Genomic DNA, 17,995 nt, shown 5'->3' with positions numbered 1-17,995 from the left:
GGCCCTCTCTAGCCTCTCTCCCCGTCTGGTAGGTTCCCCGAGAGCTTCCATTCCTGAGCTATTCCGTCCTAGAGCTTTGGCTACCACGCTTGGGAGCATTTCATAATCGTGGCGTAATGATCGACCCCGCTTTACTGCGAGCTGCTTAGTTATCATGCTCTACTGTCTTGATAAGCCCATGTCCATCATGACGACTGGCTTGGTAAAGAAAGGTTCCCTTCCTCATCGAGTCAAGGTCGCAGTCTCGGCAGTTCACCATATGTTTACGTTTGCGTACGCGAAAAGAAGATCATTAGGGCCTCAGAGTTGTCAACAGCAAATCGAATAAAGGTCTGCATAAGCTTTGTCATACAGCAACGAATTTATCTATCTTTATAAGCTGAATCCTTTTATCGTTCATGTGCTCATTTGCAATCCAGTCGTTTCTAACATCCCATATACATATTTCAAAAGACTGCTCAGAAGCCTCAAATCCACAGTGTTTATGCCATCTTGACCTTGATGTAGGGCACTTCAACATCCTCCTCAGCAAGATCCTCAGCAACAATCTCAAAAATGACCTCCTTTTGGTGTGAAGGAATAGGCTTCTTTGAGATCGTCTCAACCAACTGGCTCAGCTTGAGGTCATAGCGCTCCTTCAACTTCGAAGGGGGGAAGAAAGAAGCGTAGAGAAGGCTGACCCCTGAGCTCAGCATGCTGATGGTCAAACCCTTAGCTTTGAAGGTATCCAATAGCTCCTTCAAAGTGATGTCATCAATCTCAAAACGATCCCAAATCTTATCCAACGTAACCTTGCCGTCAGGGCCTTGGTATTCCACCTTGGGGCTAGCAATGGGCTCGCTGAAGCCAAAGAAAGGCAGAGCCAGGTTGATGAAACCGTTCTTGTACTGCTCTAGATCATCCTTGCCGTCAATGATCTTGTACAGCTCAAGCACCACCAGGCCGGTGACCAAAGCCGTGGTCGTGGCGATGGCAGGAATGATCTTGCCAGCGATGAACTTGGTCTTGTGTCTATCAGCAGGCTCAATCTTGTAGTTCTCTGCTCGGAGGTTGCTGCAAGCAGTGATGAAGTCGATGTGATGATTCGAGTCATCGTCCTTCTCGAAGTCAACAGGGACCAACTGGAATCCAGACAAAGAGCTGGGCGACGGGAGGCTGGTGGTCAGCTTCTCAATCTCGTCATTGTCATCGAAGTTGCTTGACTCGGGCTCCTAGTCACGGATTAGTAATGGTTTTTGAATCAGATGTGAAAATACTTACCACAGGCTCCTTATCGTCGGCCTGGATCTTCACATTGGAACTAGGGGTAAAGTCGGGAACGATGACATTATCCAATTCCCGCAGATAGATGGACCTGTCGGTTCCAGGAGACTTGATGTTGTAGTTGAAAGCATGGAGGTTCGCTGCCGCAACAATGAACCCGAAGTGAGAAGGGTTGTTGGGGTCGAACTTGAGCGCGTCGGGAGCTCGCTTAGGTCCGGACCAGAAAGGAGTGCCAGACGAGGTCTCAGAATCCTTGGGAAAGTTATACAAGAGCTGCTGGATCTTGTTAGAAAATTCAGTCTCGAACAACTGACGAGCCCAGGCAATACAGTCCTCAAAGGTTCGTGGCCTTTCGGTCGTGAGATAGTTCCTAATCGTCTCAAGAGTCTCCTTCTGGTTGCCACCCTGCTTCAAAGAATTCTCAATGAACTGAGGCTGGGTCAAGTATAGATTGACGGTTTGAGGAGCCTTGACAAAAAGCTTCTCAAACATGTATTCCTTAGCCCAGGCAATAGTGTGATCGATCTTGTTGGGGAAACTTCGGATTGTGCACATAGGGAACTCCTTCTCGGGAGGGTCCTGGGAGGATGAATAAGACTCGGTGAGATGAGGCAGCACGACCTGCGTGTTGCCCTTGGTTCCAAGAGTACCGCTCTCGAGGAGTGGCTTCTGGAAGAAAACGCATCGGCGGTCGACGTATGTTCGAGCCTCAACGTTGTCGAGAGCGTTGGTGACACCATCAAGGTTTCGCCAGAAGTCCTCGTTGAAAACATTCTCGGTCTCGGGGCTAACGCGTTCCTTGAGTGTTACCATGTGGCCTTCGAGGTCAGGGTTCATTCGTTGAACAGCAAGAGCAGCACGGTCACTCTTCATCTGACCAACATCATCGGCGCGGAACAAAAATTGACGGTTCAGGTTACTCCTCTCGATCGAGTCCATGTCAGTCACCCAGATCTTGCCCTCGGGTCCTGTTCCGAGACCAATCATGGCCCAGTTCTTGAGCATCTCACAACCAATGGCGCCAGCACCGACGAGGAACTGCTTCAGGTTGGCGATCTTGTCCTGGAACTCGGTACCGAATACAGCAATTTGTCCATCATATCGGCTACCGATAGGTTTGCAGAGCTCGGCAGATCGCTTGGTAGATGTTGGCAGGGATTCGAGAGAATCGAAGTACATCCACTGGTTGATGGGCTGGAACTTGCCAGAAACAGCCTTGAGAACCTCCTGTGCCACAATACCACCAAAGTAGGCAGCCATGGGGTTAAGATCACCCTGGGCTTGGTAGCTCAGCTCCTTCAGAAGCTTCTCATCCAGCTCAATGTCAAGACCCTCCTGCTCGGCAAACTTCTTGGCGGCACCAAGAACAACAATAGCGTCATCATCGTCCATGGGGTTGGGAAGTCGCTTGTGAGTAAGTTGGAAAGCATGGAGCGCCTGGAAACCGAGGTGCAGCTGCTGAGGTCGGTCGAACTTGGCAAAATCCGAGATAAGAAACTCGGGTTCCTTGAGCGCAGTGGTGAAGTCCTTGAAGTTGATAATCTTGGGCATCTTGACCTGTTGGTACATGCCACCTCGCTTGTATTGACCGAGTCCAGAGACGTCGCCGATTGAAAAGGTATATGGGCCCTTAACCGTGATCTTTCGGGGCTCGGCTCCGTTCAGTGCCTCCATTCCTTCCACCTCGGAGAATGTCACGTAATCGCCATCCTCCAATCCATGTCGAGTTTCGTCAAGTGCAGACACCAAGCCCTCCTCGTCAATACCTGCCACGATGCCGTTGAGAGGAGTCTCGCCAGTAGGATCGATGCAAGTGAACTTCTCGCCAAAGTCACAGAAAACGGAGCCGAAAAGACCGTATGTGTCGGCAATAACGACGTAAATGCCCTTGCTGTGGCAGTAGTCGCCGATAGCCTTTTGTTGGTGGATAGGTGCACTGGTCAAAACAACAACTTGGTACTTGTCGAACTGCGAAAGTTCACCATCAAGGCCAGGTGACTGGTGGAGCTTCACGGGGGTATAGGCGTTGAGCTCGGCGACACGAGGCACAGTGACCTCATCTCTGGGCTTTCCGACGTCACTGGGTGTGAGGAAGAACTGGGACGAGAGATCCGCAATCTGGACTGGAGCAGGATCGTAGAGGGTGAGGCTCTTGACACCAGCCAGAGCAATGTTCTTGGCAATTTCCACGCCGAGACCCTTTAGACCGACGATGAGCACATTCGAAGCACCCATGCGCTTCATGGCTTCGTGGCCCAGCACATAAAGTTGTCGGCTGTAGAGGGACTCGTCGATCTCGTTATGTCCAACAACAGACTCATCGACCTGCATTCGGGTCGCAAGGTCGACCTCTGGTTGCTTTTGTTCCTATTGAGCCGGACTGTTAGAATCTTCGGGTCCTGTTTGCATGTTCATGGTGAAAGTGCCATTTGCGTTTCACATGTTCTGATGCTTCGAGCAAGAGTTTGACAGGCGACAAGCCGAGATAGGGAGTACAGAGGATCTAGACTTACGGCCATTATTCTTTTATGGGTAGGTGACTCCCCGTTGGAGAGCTTTCGCTTCCCCAGCTTGTCCGTTTTAGAAGAGGTGGTAATGTTGGAAACGCTGCGTCAGTCGTCGCGAGGGCGATCCAGCACCAGGCAAAGCTCAACCCCGCCAAAGAGTAGAAGAGGACGGTGAGAGATGGAGAAAGGAGAATGAGTTATCCGCGAGCGATATGAATCTCCGTCGCAGACCGTAGAGTCGTAAAAGTCGTGTTGTGAGTATGGTCAAATGTGGTTTGTAAGAAAAGAGGTTCTGACTTTGAAGGTTGAGTGGAAGAGAGTGCGACATGAAGTGTCCTATGGTGATGAGGTAATGGCCCGAGTCCCCAGGCAGAGCTGTCTTGCCCCACTGCCCATACTGTCAGCGGGCGCCTCAGCTTTAATAAGCCACCTGGCCTGAGGTATCAATCATTGAAAGGCATCGATATTCATCTGTTATTAGGTACCTAGATAGTTCATTTTGTATTCACTGAGGTAGTAATATATGCTTTATTTACTGCAATGAACAATTTTGAACTGTTTCGATGAATCATTCACCCAACATCAGCCTATTCTGAAGCGCCTTCACTACCTCACTCAAGTACACAAGCTCAGCGTGGCACAGCAGCCCCGCAGCCAGTCAACTGAGGTCTGCATGGACGTTCAAGGTTGCTAGGGTAAAAGCTAAACGTAGGTGACGCCCCTCTCATGCGTCTAGCACTTGATTGCTACTAATTCTAAGCTTCTGTTGGATTCCATTGACTTGACACGGTTAGTTTCGGGTGTATAGAACCCTTGCGGGCACATCAGTATGATTTTTCAGGGCACTGCAGCGATCTCGACCTTCTTGTTCAGGCACCCTCAAAACCATGCAGGTCCATCATGAGATTTAATGGCGGGGTCGATGGACGCGGGGCATTTTTACGCATGATGCCATACCAAGAGCTTCAGTTACGCCACAAAGAAACATACTTGACTAGCTTGGGACAGAGCACTGAGATGCTTGAAAATTATTGATGCATCTTTTGGTTCACCAGCAACTCATGCCAGCAGTGGTCATTGCAGAGGTTCACGTTGGATCTCAATTATTCTTCATTTGACCGTCCCTAAGAAATATGTAGAAGTCACCATGTTTGGTTCCTTAGTCCATACTGCACCCCGATGCCACATGTCTGTAGGGGTATAATGAGCATCAGGTCGATCGTTCTGTTTCTTGAGCATTGCAGCTCATCATAAGCCCGTTGAAGCTTCATGTTTCCAAAGTCGATCGAAGGATAGCGGTAGATAATTGGGAGACTTAGTTGATCTTCTGGAGCTCAACCTCGCTGAAGGAGTAGTCAGTAGGCTGTTCATTTATCTGGTAGCCTATAATCAACTTACAAGAGGAGAGTGGCGTTGGGAGGGATGGCACCGGGGAAGCCACTGTTATCTGTGTTAGCTGTTTCCTCATAGTATAGCTTGGCCACCAGAGGCATCATGGCCAATGGTCCGTGTTTGAGAGCTTACCGGGCACCATAGCCGTAGTCACTGTCAGTGATTGTTAGCATTACAAGTATCAGCTAATCTGAGGATGTTGATGTCACTTACGGAGTGATGTCGAGAAGGGCCTTCTCGCCGACCTTCATCTGGGTAACACCCTCATCCCAGCCTGTTTTGAGTCAGCTTTGTTGTCTTGTGCGTTACGAATCCGAAACTGTATAGGGAGACACACCCTTGATGACCTGGCCAACACCAATATTCACGACGAAGGCACCACGGCCGACGGAGCTGTCGAACCTGTGAAGAGAGTTGTCAACTACGTTCAAGAGCGGTGGGCGCACAAATGAACATACTGGTCGCCCTTGTTGTCAGGCTTGGACTCGTCCTTGATCCAGCCGGTGTATTGGATGGTGACCTTTTGGCCGACCTGGGGAGAGGGGCCGCTGCCCTCGGAGATGATGGTCTTCTGAACACCCATTATGGCTTGTGTGAAAGAAAAGTTGCGAGGTTGGGTAAAAAAGGGATTGATTCGAGTGGATGTGCGAGTAACGCGAGAGATGGATGCAGGAGAGAAAGGGCGCATCTTGAAAAAGAGGAGGCGAGCGTGGAGCTTTATACCTACAGTACCTACTGTACCTAAAGCAAGCGTTGGGACGAAGCAAGTGAAGTGCGGTGCTTGCTGATGCGGTGCCAGGCCCAGGAACAGGAACAATGGGATTGGATTTCTTCTGTTGAGCTCCCCGTATGATCAATGGCTTCAGAAGCTCGATAAGCTCTTTCAATTGGATCTCAGGGTAGCAAATGGCGGGGCAGTCAGATCGACGGCGGGGCAATGGTAACTGGAATGACGATTGGTACCAATCAGCTCGCCTGAAGGCCCCACTAGGGATGACGATTGGGAGAAGCTCACGGAATCCAAGGAGGTCACTGACAGCCAAAAGATACTTCCATTCATCAGCCTTTTCATCCCCCAGAACGAGTACACTTGGTTCAATAGGAACACCTGTTGGTCGGGGAGTTAGTGTCACTCATCATCAATCGGATAAAATACCGCATTAAAGTAGATGTCGTTATTGTCCTTGGCCGATGTAAGAAGGGACTCGGACCCTGAACAACGGCGCCTATCGATGAGAGATGTACCTTGTTTCGGAGGTACACCCGCTACGGCGACAGGTGCTGCAAAAAAAGAGTATATTTTTAAGTCGGTACTTAGAAGTTTTATCAACGTCATCCGCGTTAAGCATTTCGCAGGGACAAAAGATTAAAATAGTAACACTTAAGAAGAAACATTGGTCAGGAAAGCTTCAGTCCAGCGTGGTCTGAACCTCGCTTTAACTTGCTTCAGCCACCAGCTTCCCCGGATCTTCCTTCGTCGTAGATATTGAGGTAGCGCAGCAGCCTGCTATGGCGAAAATCACACTGTTCTAGGGTAAGGGATAAATGACAGGTGTATGGGTAGAATCATGTTGAGTATTTATATTATATTCCTTCATTTATTATACATTTCTATCAGATTTCACCCCTAGTACTATCTCAGCTTCATATGGTGATTATATACAATATAATACTCGCACTTGACAAAGCAGATTATTTAAGTCATCGTTAAGTGTGATAACTTGAAGTAACCGCTATCGAGGAAACACTATGTTACGTGGTGCGATATTGTCCTTCATTATCACTAAAACGTACACTGAGATATCGGCTTTAGATGATAAACTAAGAGATTCACTATATAAACGATACTCAGTATCCTCATTGAATGCCATAAAATTGTCTAGATACTGGTGTTATATACTGATGCATGTCTAAGCGCTGGACGCTGCCGCGGAAGACTACGGCCGCATAACATATCAAAATAATCATAAAGGGCTGAGAATAAAGCTGGCCTATGAGAAGTATGATCGTCCGGGCTCGAATCAGGGTTCAACAGTTTGTTTGATCTCCAGCGCACGGTTCACTTGTTATGGTGTAATTTTTATCAACTAAGGAGTAGCACATACTTTATGTTGTACGAAATATAAGCCCTGTTGCCTTAGGCCCCTGTGTAGGGTCCTTACATTTTGTGTAGGCCAATGGCACAGTGGTTTTGTTTAACACTTTAACTTGAGTATAAGAGCATGAAACACCACGGCGCAAAAGAGCGTTGCATTGAAAATTTCCAAAATCAAGAAGACCCGAATTTCTTTTCATTTATGCACAGTAATACTCGACTTGGGTAACATCGTCAAAGCTACAGAGTCCAGTGATAGTGTCGAAATATCTATAAAATGGCACGAAGCGCCGCGATTCAAGATGCGAGATATCAGCTTCAGCAGAACAATTACAACTCGACACTCCTTTTTGAAAAATGACCAACTTCTTCAAAGCAGCGCTGTGCGCTTCCATCTACTTCTTGGCTGGAGCATCAGCCAAGGTTAATCGCACCAATGCTGTCCTCACTGTTCTGGAACAGCACAAGGACTTAACTGCATTCTATGAACTCTTCAAGTCAACCGGTAATGGCAATGGAATCCCCGAGCCTGCCTTCGAGGAGCGTTTCAATGACAACAATGTTGGTCTCGACTTTACTATCCTCGCCCCTACCAACGAGGCGATTGCTAAGGTCCCTGGCCTCACGGAGAAGCTGACCACAGCAACTGGTTACCCTCTCTTGGCCGCTCTTCTGCGTACGCATATCCTGCCGGGTAAACTCACTCCACATGATCTATACAATAAGAACATCGTCTCAATCGAGGGGTTCTCAATCCATACCGACTCGAAGGGGGATATCACCACCAACACAGGCCTGACGAAGACTGATGTGCGTGCTGGCACACAAGCTAGACTCCTGAAAGACAAGAGAGGCAACCCACTTCGTGTTCCTGCTTCAAACGGCGTCGTGTACAAAATAGACAACATTCTTGATCCATTGCTCACCTATTTCGGTGAAGACTCCGCCAGGAATCATCGCTCTCTACCAACCATCAAGCATTCCCCTTCCAAATCAATGAAGGATATATTGGCCGCTGACCCTGAGACTTCTCGCGCTAGAGAACTGCTATACACCGTTGCCCCATGGTTCCCCAGAGATCGTCTCGACATGTCGTTCTCCGGACGTCGCAAAAAGGAGAATTCCAAGGTTGTCTATCTCGTCCCTTCGAATGAAGCGCTGAAGTCCTTTACGAAAACTGCTGAGGCCCCTGGTAACGCCGATGCGACACGGTTCCTCCTCATGGCAGGTTTTGGGAGAATGGATGGAAAACATATCAAGGGGCGCGCGGGATTTAAGCTTGAAGTCGAAGGGGGCAGGGTTATGAATGCGAATGTTGAGAAGAGAGAGTGTGGTTCGAATGGTTGTGTGTGGAGGATTGGGAGGGTGATTGATTCGGTTTATGGTCTCTTTTAATGTTTCAGCCACTAATTAGTGCTGGGATCGCTTTGCGTTTATCTGTGTCTGCATTTTATGTGAAATATGCCTTGGTCAAGGGAAGCCACTGCTATGTTGAATATCAGGAGTGTATAGCAATGGCTCAACGTTTCATCCACGAAGAAACAATATGCCACAAAGAATAGCACGAACTGTTTCAAATGATATATGGAAACAAATGCTCTCGAGTTAATATGCGTGCTTCCTACTTGACAATAGCCGGCGTTTGAGTCAGACCGCGGCACATACGAGGCAAAGGCATGACTTGAGTGAGTATCTTGCCTATGCATGTTTTGGCAGGAAAATGACCACCTAATCCATTCAAGCCAGCTTAACGAGCGGCTGAGACTTGATTTGGATGCTGATATGAGACCATGATAGTCCACGTGGGTTCTGTGCCGTAGCTGAATAGGCAAGTAGCGAAGCTATGTGCGGCTGAATGTATTGTTGTTGAGTGATATCGTTCACGGAGACGCCGAATACTAAGAAAATCGATCTATTGGTCTCCTCGTAGAGATGTGTTCTAAGTATGTATGTCCCGTGGCTATGAGATTAGTAGGTGTCGGTCTTGGATTGCTAATAAGAGTAACAACATGCATAAAGCATCAGAAAGCTTAAGAACAGGCCAATAAAGGAGGCGGAATGACTTCTCATTCGCTATTTCGTAAAACAAGAGTTCCTGAGTTATCGCTAACGCGTTCGGACATTTAAACTACCTTAGTTAGATTGGGCTGACTGGTTCGTATAAAGGTTAATTAGACATGGGTTTGGCAGATTCTGAATGATGGACATTAAACAGCCCTTAGAACTGATAGTGGAATGATTAGATGGAGGCTATGTTGTTGTCTAGAACAAAGGCCTGGCCAACATTGGATCCGAGATCCGAGCTTGAGCCTTCAATTACACATGTTAGTGTCTTGACTCGAGCTGAGGATTGTGATACAATGTTGAGAAGCAAACGGACGGCTTGCGTGTAAGCGAATATTGTTACTAAAAGTGGTAGTAGATGATGATTGGAGAGAATACATGAAACGTTAGAATGTCGATCATGAACAAGCAGAATCGAAATTTACGATGCCGATCTCATGATTGAACTAAAAGTCGTTTTTGACAAGCGAGCCGCGTTCCGAAGCCATCGCGTAAAGAATTGCTAGGCTGTGCCGAGAAAAGTGATCAGGGTCCCCCAAAAGCCCCATCCAAGTGGGTGAATCTCAAGGGGCTTCCACGCTGGGCGGCACTCATAGCCGCTACAGCCCAGCCCTTGGCACATCAAATGCCGCTATAGCCGGGAAGTCCTGCATGCATTTCCCTGTACACAACTCGAGGTGACGTCAGAAAATAGCAAATTCAATGGTGCTTTTAATGACTTGGCCATGAGAGCTTGCGACGCTTCATGGCGCCAAGAGGTGCTGAGTTATACCGCTGTTGTTGTGGGTAGGTAGACCAAGTCTAGCCTTGGCTGTGAAGTTCTCATGCCATGGACTGTAACGAGATTAGGACATTATCATGACCTGGTTGGCACGGCGCTCTTCAAATATAAGCCACCGTCTGCCGCCATCATAATAGTTGCAGTTCTAGTTCAGTTCCAAAGCCACGGTTGCGACGGCGCTTATCTCACCATCTATCGAAGACAGGACCCTTACGATCCAGCCTCTTTTAACCGTTATTGAACTCAACCCTCCTCCTTCATCGTCATAACAAAACCATCCCTCGGGTCCCCGGATGATAGGACATTATTTCCTTCAAGTGACGCAGTCTTTTTGGTTACTGTATCGAGCAGTATATCATCCGGCGCAAACTCGTTAGATCGCAATCTTGATCTTTCTTTCGCATTCTTCAGCAGAAACAAGGGTCTAGTAAGAAAATGACCGCTCCAATCAGCAGCACCAACGGTGATGGCCAAACAAACGGCCACAGCCACGACGAGACAGCGACACAGAATGGTAATGGGGTAGCACAAGAACAGGCAAACGGAACAAACACACAGGAGAACGGACAGGAGCATCATCATGATCATGCTATAAAGCGCCCTACAAAGATTGGAACCGGCCTTAAGGACCGTGTACATCAGATTACAAAAGGACCTCCTGGTGGCTTCGACCCGACCCCTCTTCCTGATGCACCGCAAGGCTATACCATTCGATTCATCTTCCACGGCGCCTCAAATCTTGCTCCTGGCGACTTTGTTACAGCCTCTTCAGATCCCTTCCTTCATGCGACTCTAAAAGGTACCCAGCCGAAGCGGCATAAGGAGGATCCCGATCTCACCCACCGCACGAAAACCATAAGGAAGACGACCGAGCCGGAATGGGAAGATGAATGGGTTGTCGCCAACGTCCCACCAACAGGCTTCACTCTCAAGTGCCGAATGTACGATGAAGACTTCCCCGATCATGATGATAGATTGGGCAATGTCACAATTAAAGTGCCCAGTATAGGCCCAGACTGGAAAGGCATTCCCGCTCCTGGCCGTGTTTATGAGGCTAAGAAGCGCATGATGAGCAAACGAGCATATCTTGCCAAAGCTATTACCAGTGTTGTCACTCACAACATTCACATGACACCTCTATTGCGTTTGAGCATGGAGCTTCTGGGACCATCGGATCCGCCGTATGCGCAAATGTACACTGTTGGACCAACAACATGGGTCAAACATTTCAGTCCTCTGATCGGTCGAATCGCCGGTGTCAAAGTCAACGCTAATGCCGAGGACGATGCCCGAGTGGATGAAGATCAGCAGGTTGACCAAGATGGGAACAAGAAGAGCAAGACACAAAAATACGAGTATGTTGCTTATTAAGATCAAAATGGGCTATGCTAATATGCTATCAGTTTTCAGGCAAATGAGATGCAGCTTCAAGGACCAGTGCCTCCCAAGCTGTATCATCGTTTTGTCGAGTTTAGACCTATTATTGCATCGATTTACTCTTCAGCGGGCTTGCGCGGCACAATCCTGAATAAGGCACTGCACAGTCAGCATCGCCGTATCTATAATTTCAACGCTTCGACAGAATACGGTGATTTCGATGCATGCTCACCGGAGGCTTCGGAGCAATTCCTGAAGCTTGTTCACTTCGACGAAGGAGGTCGCACCTTTACCTATGTTCTGACCTTGGACGGCATGTTCAGATTTACAGAGACTGGTAAAGAATTCGGTATCGACATGTTGAGCAAGCACACTATGCATTCAGATGTTGAGACGTATATCGCCTGTTCAGGTGAATTCTTCATTCGACGGCTTAAGAAGCCTCTTTCTTCAGATGATGTACACCCTCATACCAAGACACACCCACAGGAAGATATCCCTGGAGGTCCACCAAAGGAACATCCTCCACACGATCCTGCATATTATCAACTGATTATCGACAACGATTCCGGAACATACCGACCGGACAAGTCAACTCTGCCGTATCTGAAGGAGTTTCTCGAGAAGAACTTGCCAGGACTGGGTATAATTACGATGCACTGGGAGGATAAGGAGCTGCAGGATATGAAGGAGAACCAGCGCAACGTCAAGAAGAACGAGGGCAGAATGATCAACATGGTCATGAACAGAAGCCAGAGCAGTATCAGCTCAGCCGAGAGTGAGTTGGATGACCGAGAGGAATCTTGGCAGCAGGGACACAAAAGTAAGCGAGAGGCCGCCTACGAAGCTTTGGAAGACCCCCACAAGGTTAAAGATGCGGTCAAGTCGTATGTTCCTGGGTTGAAGTCGGAGAGAGGAGAGAGTTCTAAATGATCGGGTTATGACTAACGGCCGAAATAATGGGTACCTTGATTAGATGGACTTGTCGGTATTGGCGAAAGGTTCCTGTATGGATTTCATATACCACTTTTGCTTTGTTACTCTTGCATTCCTCGATACCTTTTTTTCTTATGTCTAGGAAGTAATAAAGTCTTATTCTAGTCCAGGAGTCTGCTCACAACCATATATGTTTGCCAACCTCCTTTGATCATAAGCTTGGTTTGAGTGCTACCCATTGGCTTGAGCAAGTCGCCAGCACTTCGCCCTTCTCATCCTTCATTTCACCTCTGACCTTTGTCTTTCGGCCATTAATCTCTTCTGCAACAGCTGTGATGCAGACAACACTGTCTGTTGGCACAGGCTTGAGATACTTCACATCTATACCACCCGTCACACTATGCGTCTTGAACGCCCTAGCCTCTTTACCCAAAGTCCCGTTCAAATCAAAGATGGTACCCATTGACTCATCTAACAACGCTGCGACGATTCCGCCATGGACCATCCCGGGATAGCCACTTACACCTTCGCCCACCGATACAAGCACCGCGATCTCAGTGACATTATGTGTAGGATCCTTGGCGACTTCAAGACTTGGCGCACGAAAGTAACTGATGAAATGCCCCAAGCCACGAGAATTATTGAGTGTGTTCCCAAAAAGTTGATCATGCGCTTGTGACTTTGGAACGCGACATGAAGGAAGAAAAGGGATTGCATCAGGCGCGCAGAGCAGAGAAGCCGTCCATGGATGGGAAGCAAAGAAGGATAATTCCGTGGCGAACAGATCAGGTGGTGCGTTCTCTGGCACCAGGTCAAGTGCAGGGCAGAGGATTGAATTGTGGAAGGGTGGAAACTCCATTTTGGCTGACGAGAAGGTTTTGATGTTGATGTGTGAGAGGGTCGTGTTTATTACGGGCGGTCCGGTGATGCGATTTAAGGCCCGGGAGTGCGGGGCCGATCGGGAGATGTAGAAGCTCGGCAGTTGAGTGGAGATGGGTCTTAGAAGCTTTGAAACTTGCATTATGTGAGAGTTAGTTCATCAATTGTTGAAAGGAGAATGAGAGGAGAGGAAATGCGAGGCCTTTGCCTCTGGTTTATGGAGGTCGATCGACATGAAATCAAGGATGTGGCAGTCATTCTGATGCCGAGGTACGTATGTATGCAAGCTTGTCCCATTATGGTGATCAAGGCCAAAAGAGGCCACTCCAATTGGATGCTACGCTAATGGTTGGTTTTATATAAGTTTTATATCTGCCATCGACGTGTTGAAATGATATAATATATAGGGATTTGAATATCGTTCTATCTTTTGACCGAAGGACCTCTATGGTCAAACTTCTATTAATGGTCTTTGCCGTGGCCTTTTATGTCAAGGCCTCGTAAATGCAGACTTGACGTTCCGTTAATCAGAGACTGAAGTGTAGTCTCCTTGGCAACATGCAATAATAGAAACCTCAACAGTTAGCTGAACAGCTGATCCCTGAAGCTCTAGTGGATCTGGAGCTGTTTAAGGCTATGATTAAGGTTATTTGCGTAAGGTTTGTCTAAGTGATCAAGTGCCATGTAAGCTTACACAAAAACCACAATGCAAAGGACTGCATAATCAATCTGTGCATAACAAGTAACAATAGCATTGAAACAAAAAGAGAGAAAGAAAGAAAGCATTGACTTTATTTGGCTTTTAGACATTTGTTCACTATCGGAGAGTAACCATCCCATCTCTCAATCTAGGTAGGTATTCGCTCCCATGATTCAATGTGGAAGGAACTAAGCCACCACCTTTAACCTGCCACTGATGGCAACTGCCAACTCTATCGCAGTCGCCGAGCGCCCCTTCCGTGTGTAAGTCAACCGTGTTGAGCTCGCAACATCTCCTTCCCCTTTTCCTTCTACCCCTCTTCTCCTTCCCTGGTTTGTGCTTGTTCACATTCTCTTGCGGAGCGAGCGCTTGGCCATCTCGTTTCTTCGCATCATCAACTCCAAGGCTTTGGCTTCACCAAAAGTCAACATGGAGGGCCATCCTGAGCATCACCGAGGGCCGACCTTGTCACCTGAGAATATCGAGATTCTCATCACTATCGAACGAGTCGGAGCAGGATGTTCTATGATCGCTATCATTCTGGTGCTGCTAACCTTCGGCCTTTTCAAGAAACTTCGAACAACTCCGAATTTGTTTCTCATCTTTGCCTCGATTGCAAATGCCGGTGCGAGTGTTGCATCTATGATCGGCTATGATGGTCTTGAAAGGGGCGAGGGATCGCATCTTTGCCAGGCACAGGCATTCATCTTTGAATGGTATGATATTTAACCCAGGTTATGGCTCAACACTAATCTCGTTCCCTAGGTTCATGCAGTCTGACCCTTGGTGGTCACTTGCCATGGCTATCAATGTGTTTCTCGTGTTCTTCTGCAATGCCGATCCTCGAATGTTTCGCAAGTATGCCTGGCTATACTGCCTGATCTGTTTCGGCGGTCCTTTCATTCCAGCAGTTGTTCTGATATCAATCCGCAACTCCTCTGAAGGTCTCATATTTGGAGACGCCACAGTAAGTGGTTTCTAGCCACTCTTCTTTCGGTCGTATACTGACAATTTGTAGCTCTGGTGTTGGATCGGGACTGACTGGAGTCTTGTTCGCCTCTACGCATACTACATCCCAATCTGGATATTTTCATTCCTCTCCATCATGATCTATATTGCTGTTGGATACCATGTTTTCCACACTCGAAATCAGATCAGGCATATGGTGATGGATGCTATTGGCAACATCGAGAAGAATGATCATATTCCTTATTCGAGTAGTGAGCACAGAGGCTCCTCAGAAGCGGTAGCCTCCCCGCCCGATGCCAGTGAGGCAGGCCAAGCTGACTTTTGTCCCCAGAATCTCACAACTCGTCAGGACTTCTATGGTACTGCAGTCACAGAAGTTCAGATTACACGAGAAGAGCCGAGGCCAGCAGCCCCACAAGAGACTACACTTCCAAGTCCTCTTCTTGCCGCAATGCCTCCGCGTATCAACTCTTGGGTCCTACCTAGTTCTTTCGAGCATATTGAAACATCGACTTCCAGCAGAGCTCAACGATTCGAAACACTCTGTACCTCCGACAGTTCTCGCCAGCCACCCTTCTCAGTAACAACCAAACTTCGTGCCGTCAAATCTAACGCTTCTATGAAACTCAGACAATTCGATCCAGTCAAGATGGCATATTTGCGCACAAGCTTCATCTTCGGTCTTGCTGTGTTGATCACTTGGATCCCGAGCTCCGCCAACCGGCTGTATAGCCTGACGCACCACGACAGGATCAGCTTCCCCCTTAGTGTCGCCAGTGGCTGTGTGCTTCCCTTACAGGGTGTTTGGAACGCCGTGATCTACTTCACTACCAGCTGGAAGACCTTCAATGAGGAAATGCGTGGTCTAAGGTTCAAATGGTTCGGAGCGCCCGAAGAATGTGCAAATGGGGTCCGGCTCAACAGCCGACTTGGTTCAAGCAAGGGAAGCTATCGAAACACCTTTGAGCGAACTCGACAACTACGTGCCTACTCGGTTGAGGATACCGAGAAGCCGGTTTCGACATGAGTTATTTTGTATGTAAGAGAAACTATATGGATGGAGTCAAAAAGGGTGTGTTTCACACATTTGTCTGAGGCAAGCACAAATGTTACATAACTTGTCATGTCATTACAATTCGCCTTCACAGGCATGTATCACCGGGTGTTAAAAACGGGGTATAAGCGTGGATCGCATCAGCTGCGATGTATCATTATGAATTCAAAATGCCTTATGACTTGAATCTTATATGGCCGTGATAACTTTGCAGGCAGACACCCTTCACGCATCATAGATGGCTTCGCCCTCAGCAGCATCCACATTCTCGCGCACAACTCTTTCGACAGCAGATGGAATATCCTCGTCGCCATCGAGAAGATCATACCAGCCGTTCTTGACGCCATCGGCAGCGAGAAGATGTGAGGCAACCTCAGCAACAGCCTCGCGGCTAACACCGTTCTTAGCGATGCTTTTGGTTTTGCCAAACTCAACTTTGGTGGCTGGGTCATCAGTCAGAGTTCCGGGCCTCAGATCGATGCCAACAAGAGTAGGACTCGTCTTGGAGACCTTGTAGAGGGTCTCATCGGCTTCGATCTTGGCCTTGTAATAGTTTGCCAATACGCCGTTGTTGACCTTTTCATTATACTCATCCCACTCCCCAGCAGGCCACCATGAAGCACCAGATCGACGAGAAGCTAGGTATGAGATAAGAAGGAACTTGGTGATGGTAGGTACAGATGCCGCAGCATTGATAAAATGAACGGCGGCATCTCGGTCCACCTTGAAAGTCTAGGAGGGGACAGTAAGTGAGCTGATCTGAAGGGGACGGGGCTGGTTCATACTCTTTCTGCGCCACCTTTACCTCCAGCACCTGTATCTCATCAGTATTGGTACAAGGGCGATTCTCATATGTTGGCCTACCAGCACTCCAAGCAATATAGTCGGGCTTGACTTCATTCAAGATACTCAAGGCCTTATCCTGGGATGTGACGTCCTCAATGCTACGTACTAGAACATTGAGTTTACCGGGGAGGCCGGCACCAAGTTTTTCGATGGTAGGGGTCTGTTCAGAAGTCCGGATGACACTGGTTACGGTCCACGAACGCTTGAGGAGGAGAGGAGTGAGAAGCTGGGCGATTTTGCCGTGGCCACCAAGCAGGAGAACGTGATGAGAAGCCATTGTGTAGAAGTGAGGATGGGTCAATTGGGTCAAAGGGAGCTTGGATATATCGATGAGAGTTAATGGACGTTGAAAGATTAGATATCGTTGGGATAATCTCATTTGAGTTGGACCCTGAGTACATAAGGTATTTATCTACTTTAAAGTTACAGGGCAACTGACGACTCTACGAGGTTATGACGACATTCGCAACAAAGCGGGGCAATTCAACCATTACTAATTCTGAGAGGATAACGGCATTTGATATTATGGATCTTGGGATTGACGAGATTCGAATGATTTCCCTCGCCATCAAGGTGATTTTTATATCATACTGACTCGAAGTGCCCTGGTTATGCTGGGGGTTGTGATGTCAGGGTCGATGGTGTGTGTGTTAGTGGTGTTGTTAGACTGACTCGGAGTTTAGCAGGAGTTGATGACATGTATAACCGGCACTTGAATAATATATTTCTACGTACTCTACTCATCTTTCTAATATTATGAACTCATGTTCGCTTAACTGATAATTAGCTAAATAATCTCTTTGGGCTTAAAAGCAAAACCCTAATTCTTAGCTCTCATGTTGGACACATAGTACTTCCACTGTGATGCCGCTTACACCAGAAAACAACATTAGATTCTGAGATGAGACAACATAAGCTATCTACGAAGCAGCACAGGCAATCTCTATGCCAATATTTATGGCATTATAGATAGCCATATCGCTCAAGCAAACAGAGCGTTTTTATCATCCAATAATGCTTTATCCGTTGTTTGAATAAATATGAATTCGCAATCTGTTGCATTTCACAAGCACAAGCGCTTAGGTAAGCCATCTACAACCTGGAAGATCTCGGGAGTTGCGGAGCTTTTTCG

General features: G+C 47.8%; 6 protein-coding genes across 6 annotated transcripts; 3 read left to right on the top strand and 3 right to left on the bottom strand.

Moving 5' to 3' along the window:
• Window positions 1-482: 482 nt before the first annotated feature.
• Window positions 483-3,782, bottom strand: UBA1 (E1 ubiquitin-activating protein; the record flags this gene model as incomplete). The annotated part of the gene is made up of 3 exons (XM_044822185.1): window positions 483-1,211; window positions 1,261-3,630; window positions 3,777-3,782. The coding sequence occupies 3 exons, from the start codon at window positions 3,780-3,782 to the stop codon at window positions 483-485; spliced, it is 3,105 nt and encodes a 1,034-aa protein (XP_044683518.1).
• A 1,303-nt stretch (window positions 3,783-5,085) lies between these two features.
• FPR1 (FK506 binding protein proline rotamase rapamycin-binding protein) lies at window positions 5,086-5,745 on the bottom strand (the record flags this gene model as incomplete). Its single annotated transcript, XM_044822184.1, has 6 exons — window positions 5,086-5,113; window positions 5,169-5,210; window positions 5,295-5,315; window positions 5,376-5,436; window positions 5,500-5,564; window positions 5,621-5,745. The coding sequence occupies 6 exons, from the start codon at window positions 5,743-5,745 to the stop codon at window positions 5,086-5,088; spliced, it is 342 nt and encodes a 113-aa protein (XP_044683517.1).
• Window positions 5,746-7,614: 1,869 nt separating this feature from the next.
• J7337_004489 (uncharacterized protein) lies at window positions 7,615-8,652 on the top strand (the record flags this gene model as incomplete). Its single annotated transcript, XM_044822183.1, has 1 exon — window positions 7,615-8,652. The coding sequence occupies one exon, from the start codon at window positions 7,615-7,617 to the stop codon at window positions 8,650-8,652; it is 1,038 nt and encodes a 345-aa protein (XP_044683516.1).
• A 1,885-nt stretch (window positions 8,653-10,537) lies between these two features.
• J7337_004488 (uncharacterized protein) lies at window positions 10,538-12,412 on the top strand (the record flags this gene model as incomplete). The annotated part of the gene is made up of 2 exons (XM_044822182.1): window positions 10,538-11,457; window positions 11,506-12,412. The coding sequence occupies 2 exons, from the start codon at window positions 10,538-10,540 to the stop codon at window positions 12,410-12,412; spliced, it is 1,827 nt and encodes a 608-aa protein (XP_044683515.1).
• A 2,011-nt stretch (window positions 12,413-14,423) lies between these two features.
• J7337_004487 (uncharacterized protein) lies at window positions 14,424-15,990 on the top strand (the record flags this gene model as incomplete). Its single annotated transcript, XM_044822181.1, has 3 exons — window positions 14,424-14,710; window positions 14,760-14,961; window positions 15,013-15,990. 3 exons carry the CDS (start codon window positions 14,424-14,426, stop codon window positions 15,988-15,990), a joined length of 1,467 nt encoding a protein of 488 aa, XP_044683514.1.
• Window positions 15,991-16,242: 252 nt separating this feature from the next.
• Window positions 16,243-17,140, bottom strand: J7337_004486 (uncharacterized protein; the record flags this gene model as incomplete). The annotated part of the gene is made up of 3 exons (XM_044822180.1): window positions 16,243-16,749; window positions 16,803-16,831; window positions 16,882-17,140. 3 exons carry the CDS (start codon window positions 17,138-17,140, stop codon window positions 16,243-16,245), a joined length of 795 nt encoding a protein of 264 aa, XP_044683513.1.
• Between the last annotated feature and the right edge of the window lie 855 nt (window positions 17,141-17,995).

This window comes from Fusarium musae, chromosome 3 (assembly GCF_019915245.1).
Source record: "Fusarium musae strain F31 chromosome 3, whole genome shotgun sequence".
Lineage (NCBI taxonomy): Eukaryota > Fungi > Ascomycota > Sordariomycetes > Hypocreales > Nectriaceae > Fusarium > Fusarium musae.
This window is presented reverse-complemented; position numbering and strand designations above follow the sequence as displayed.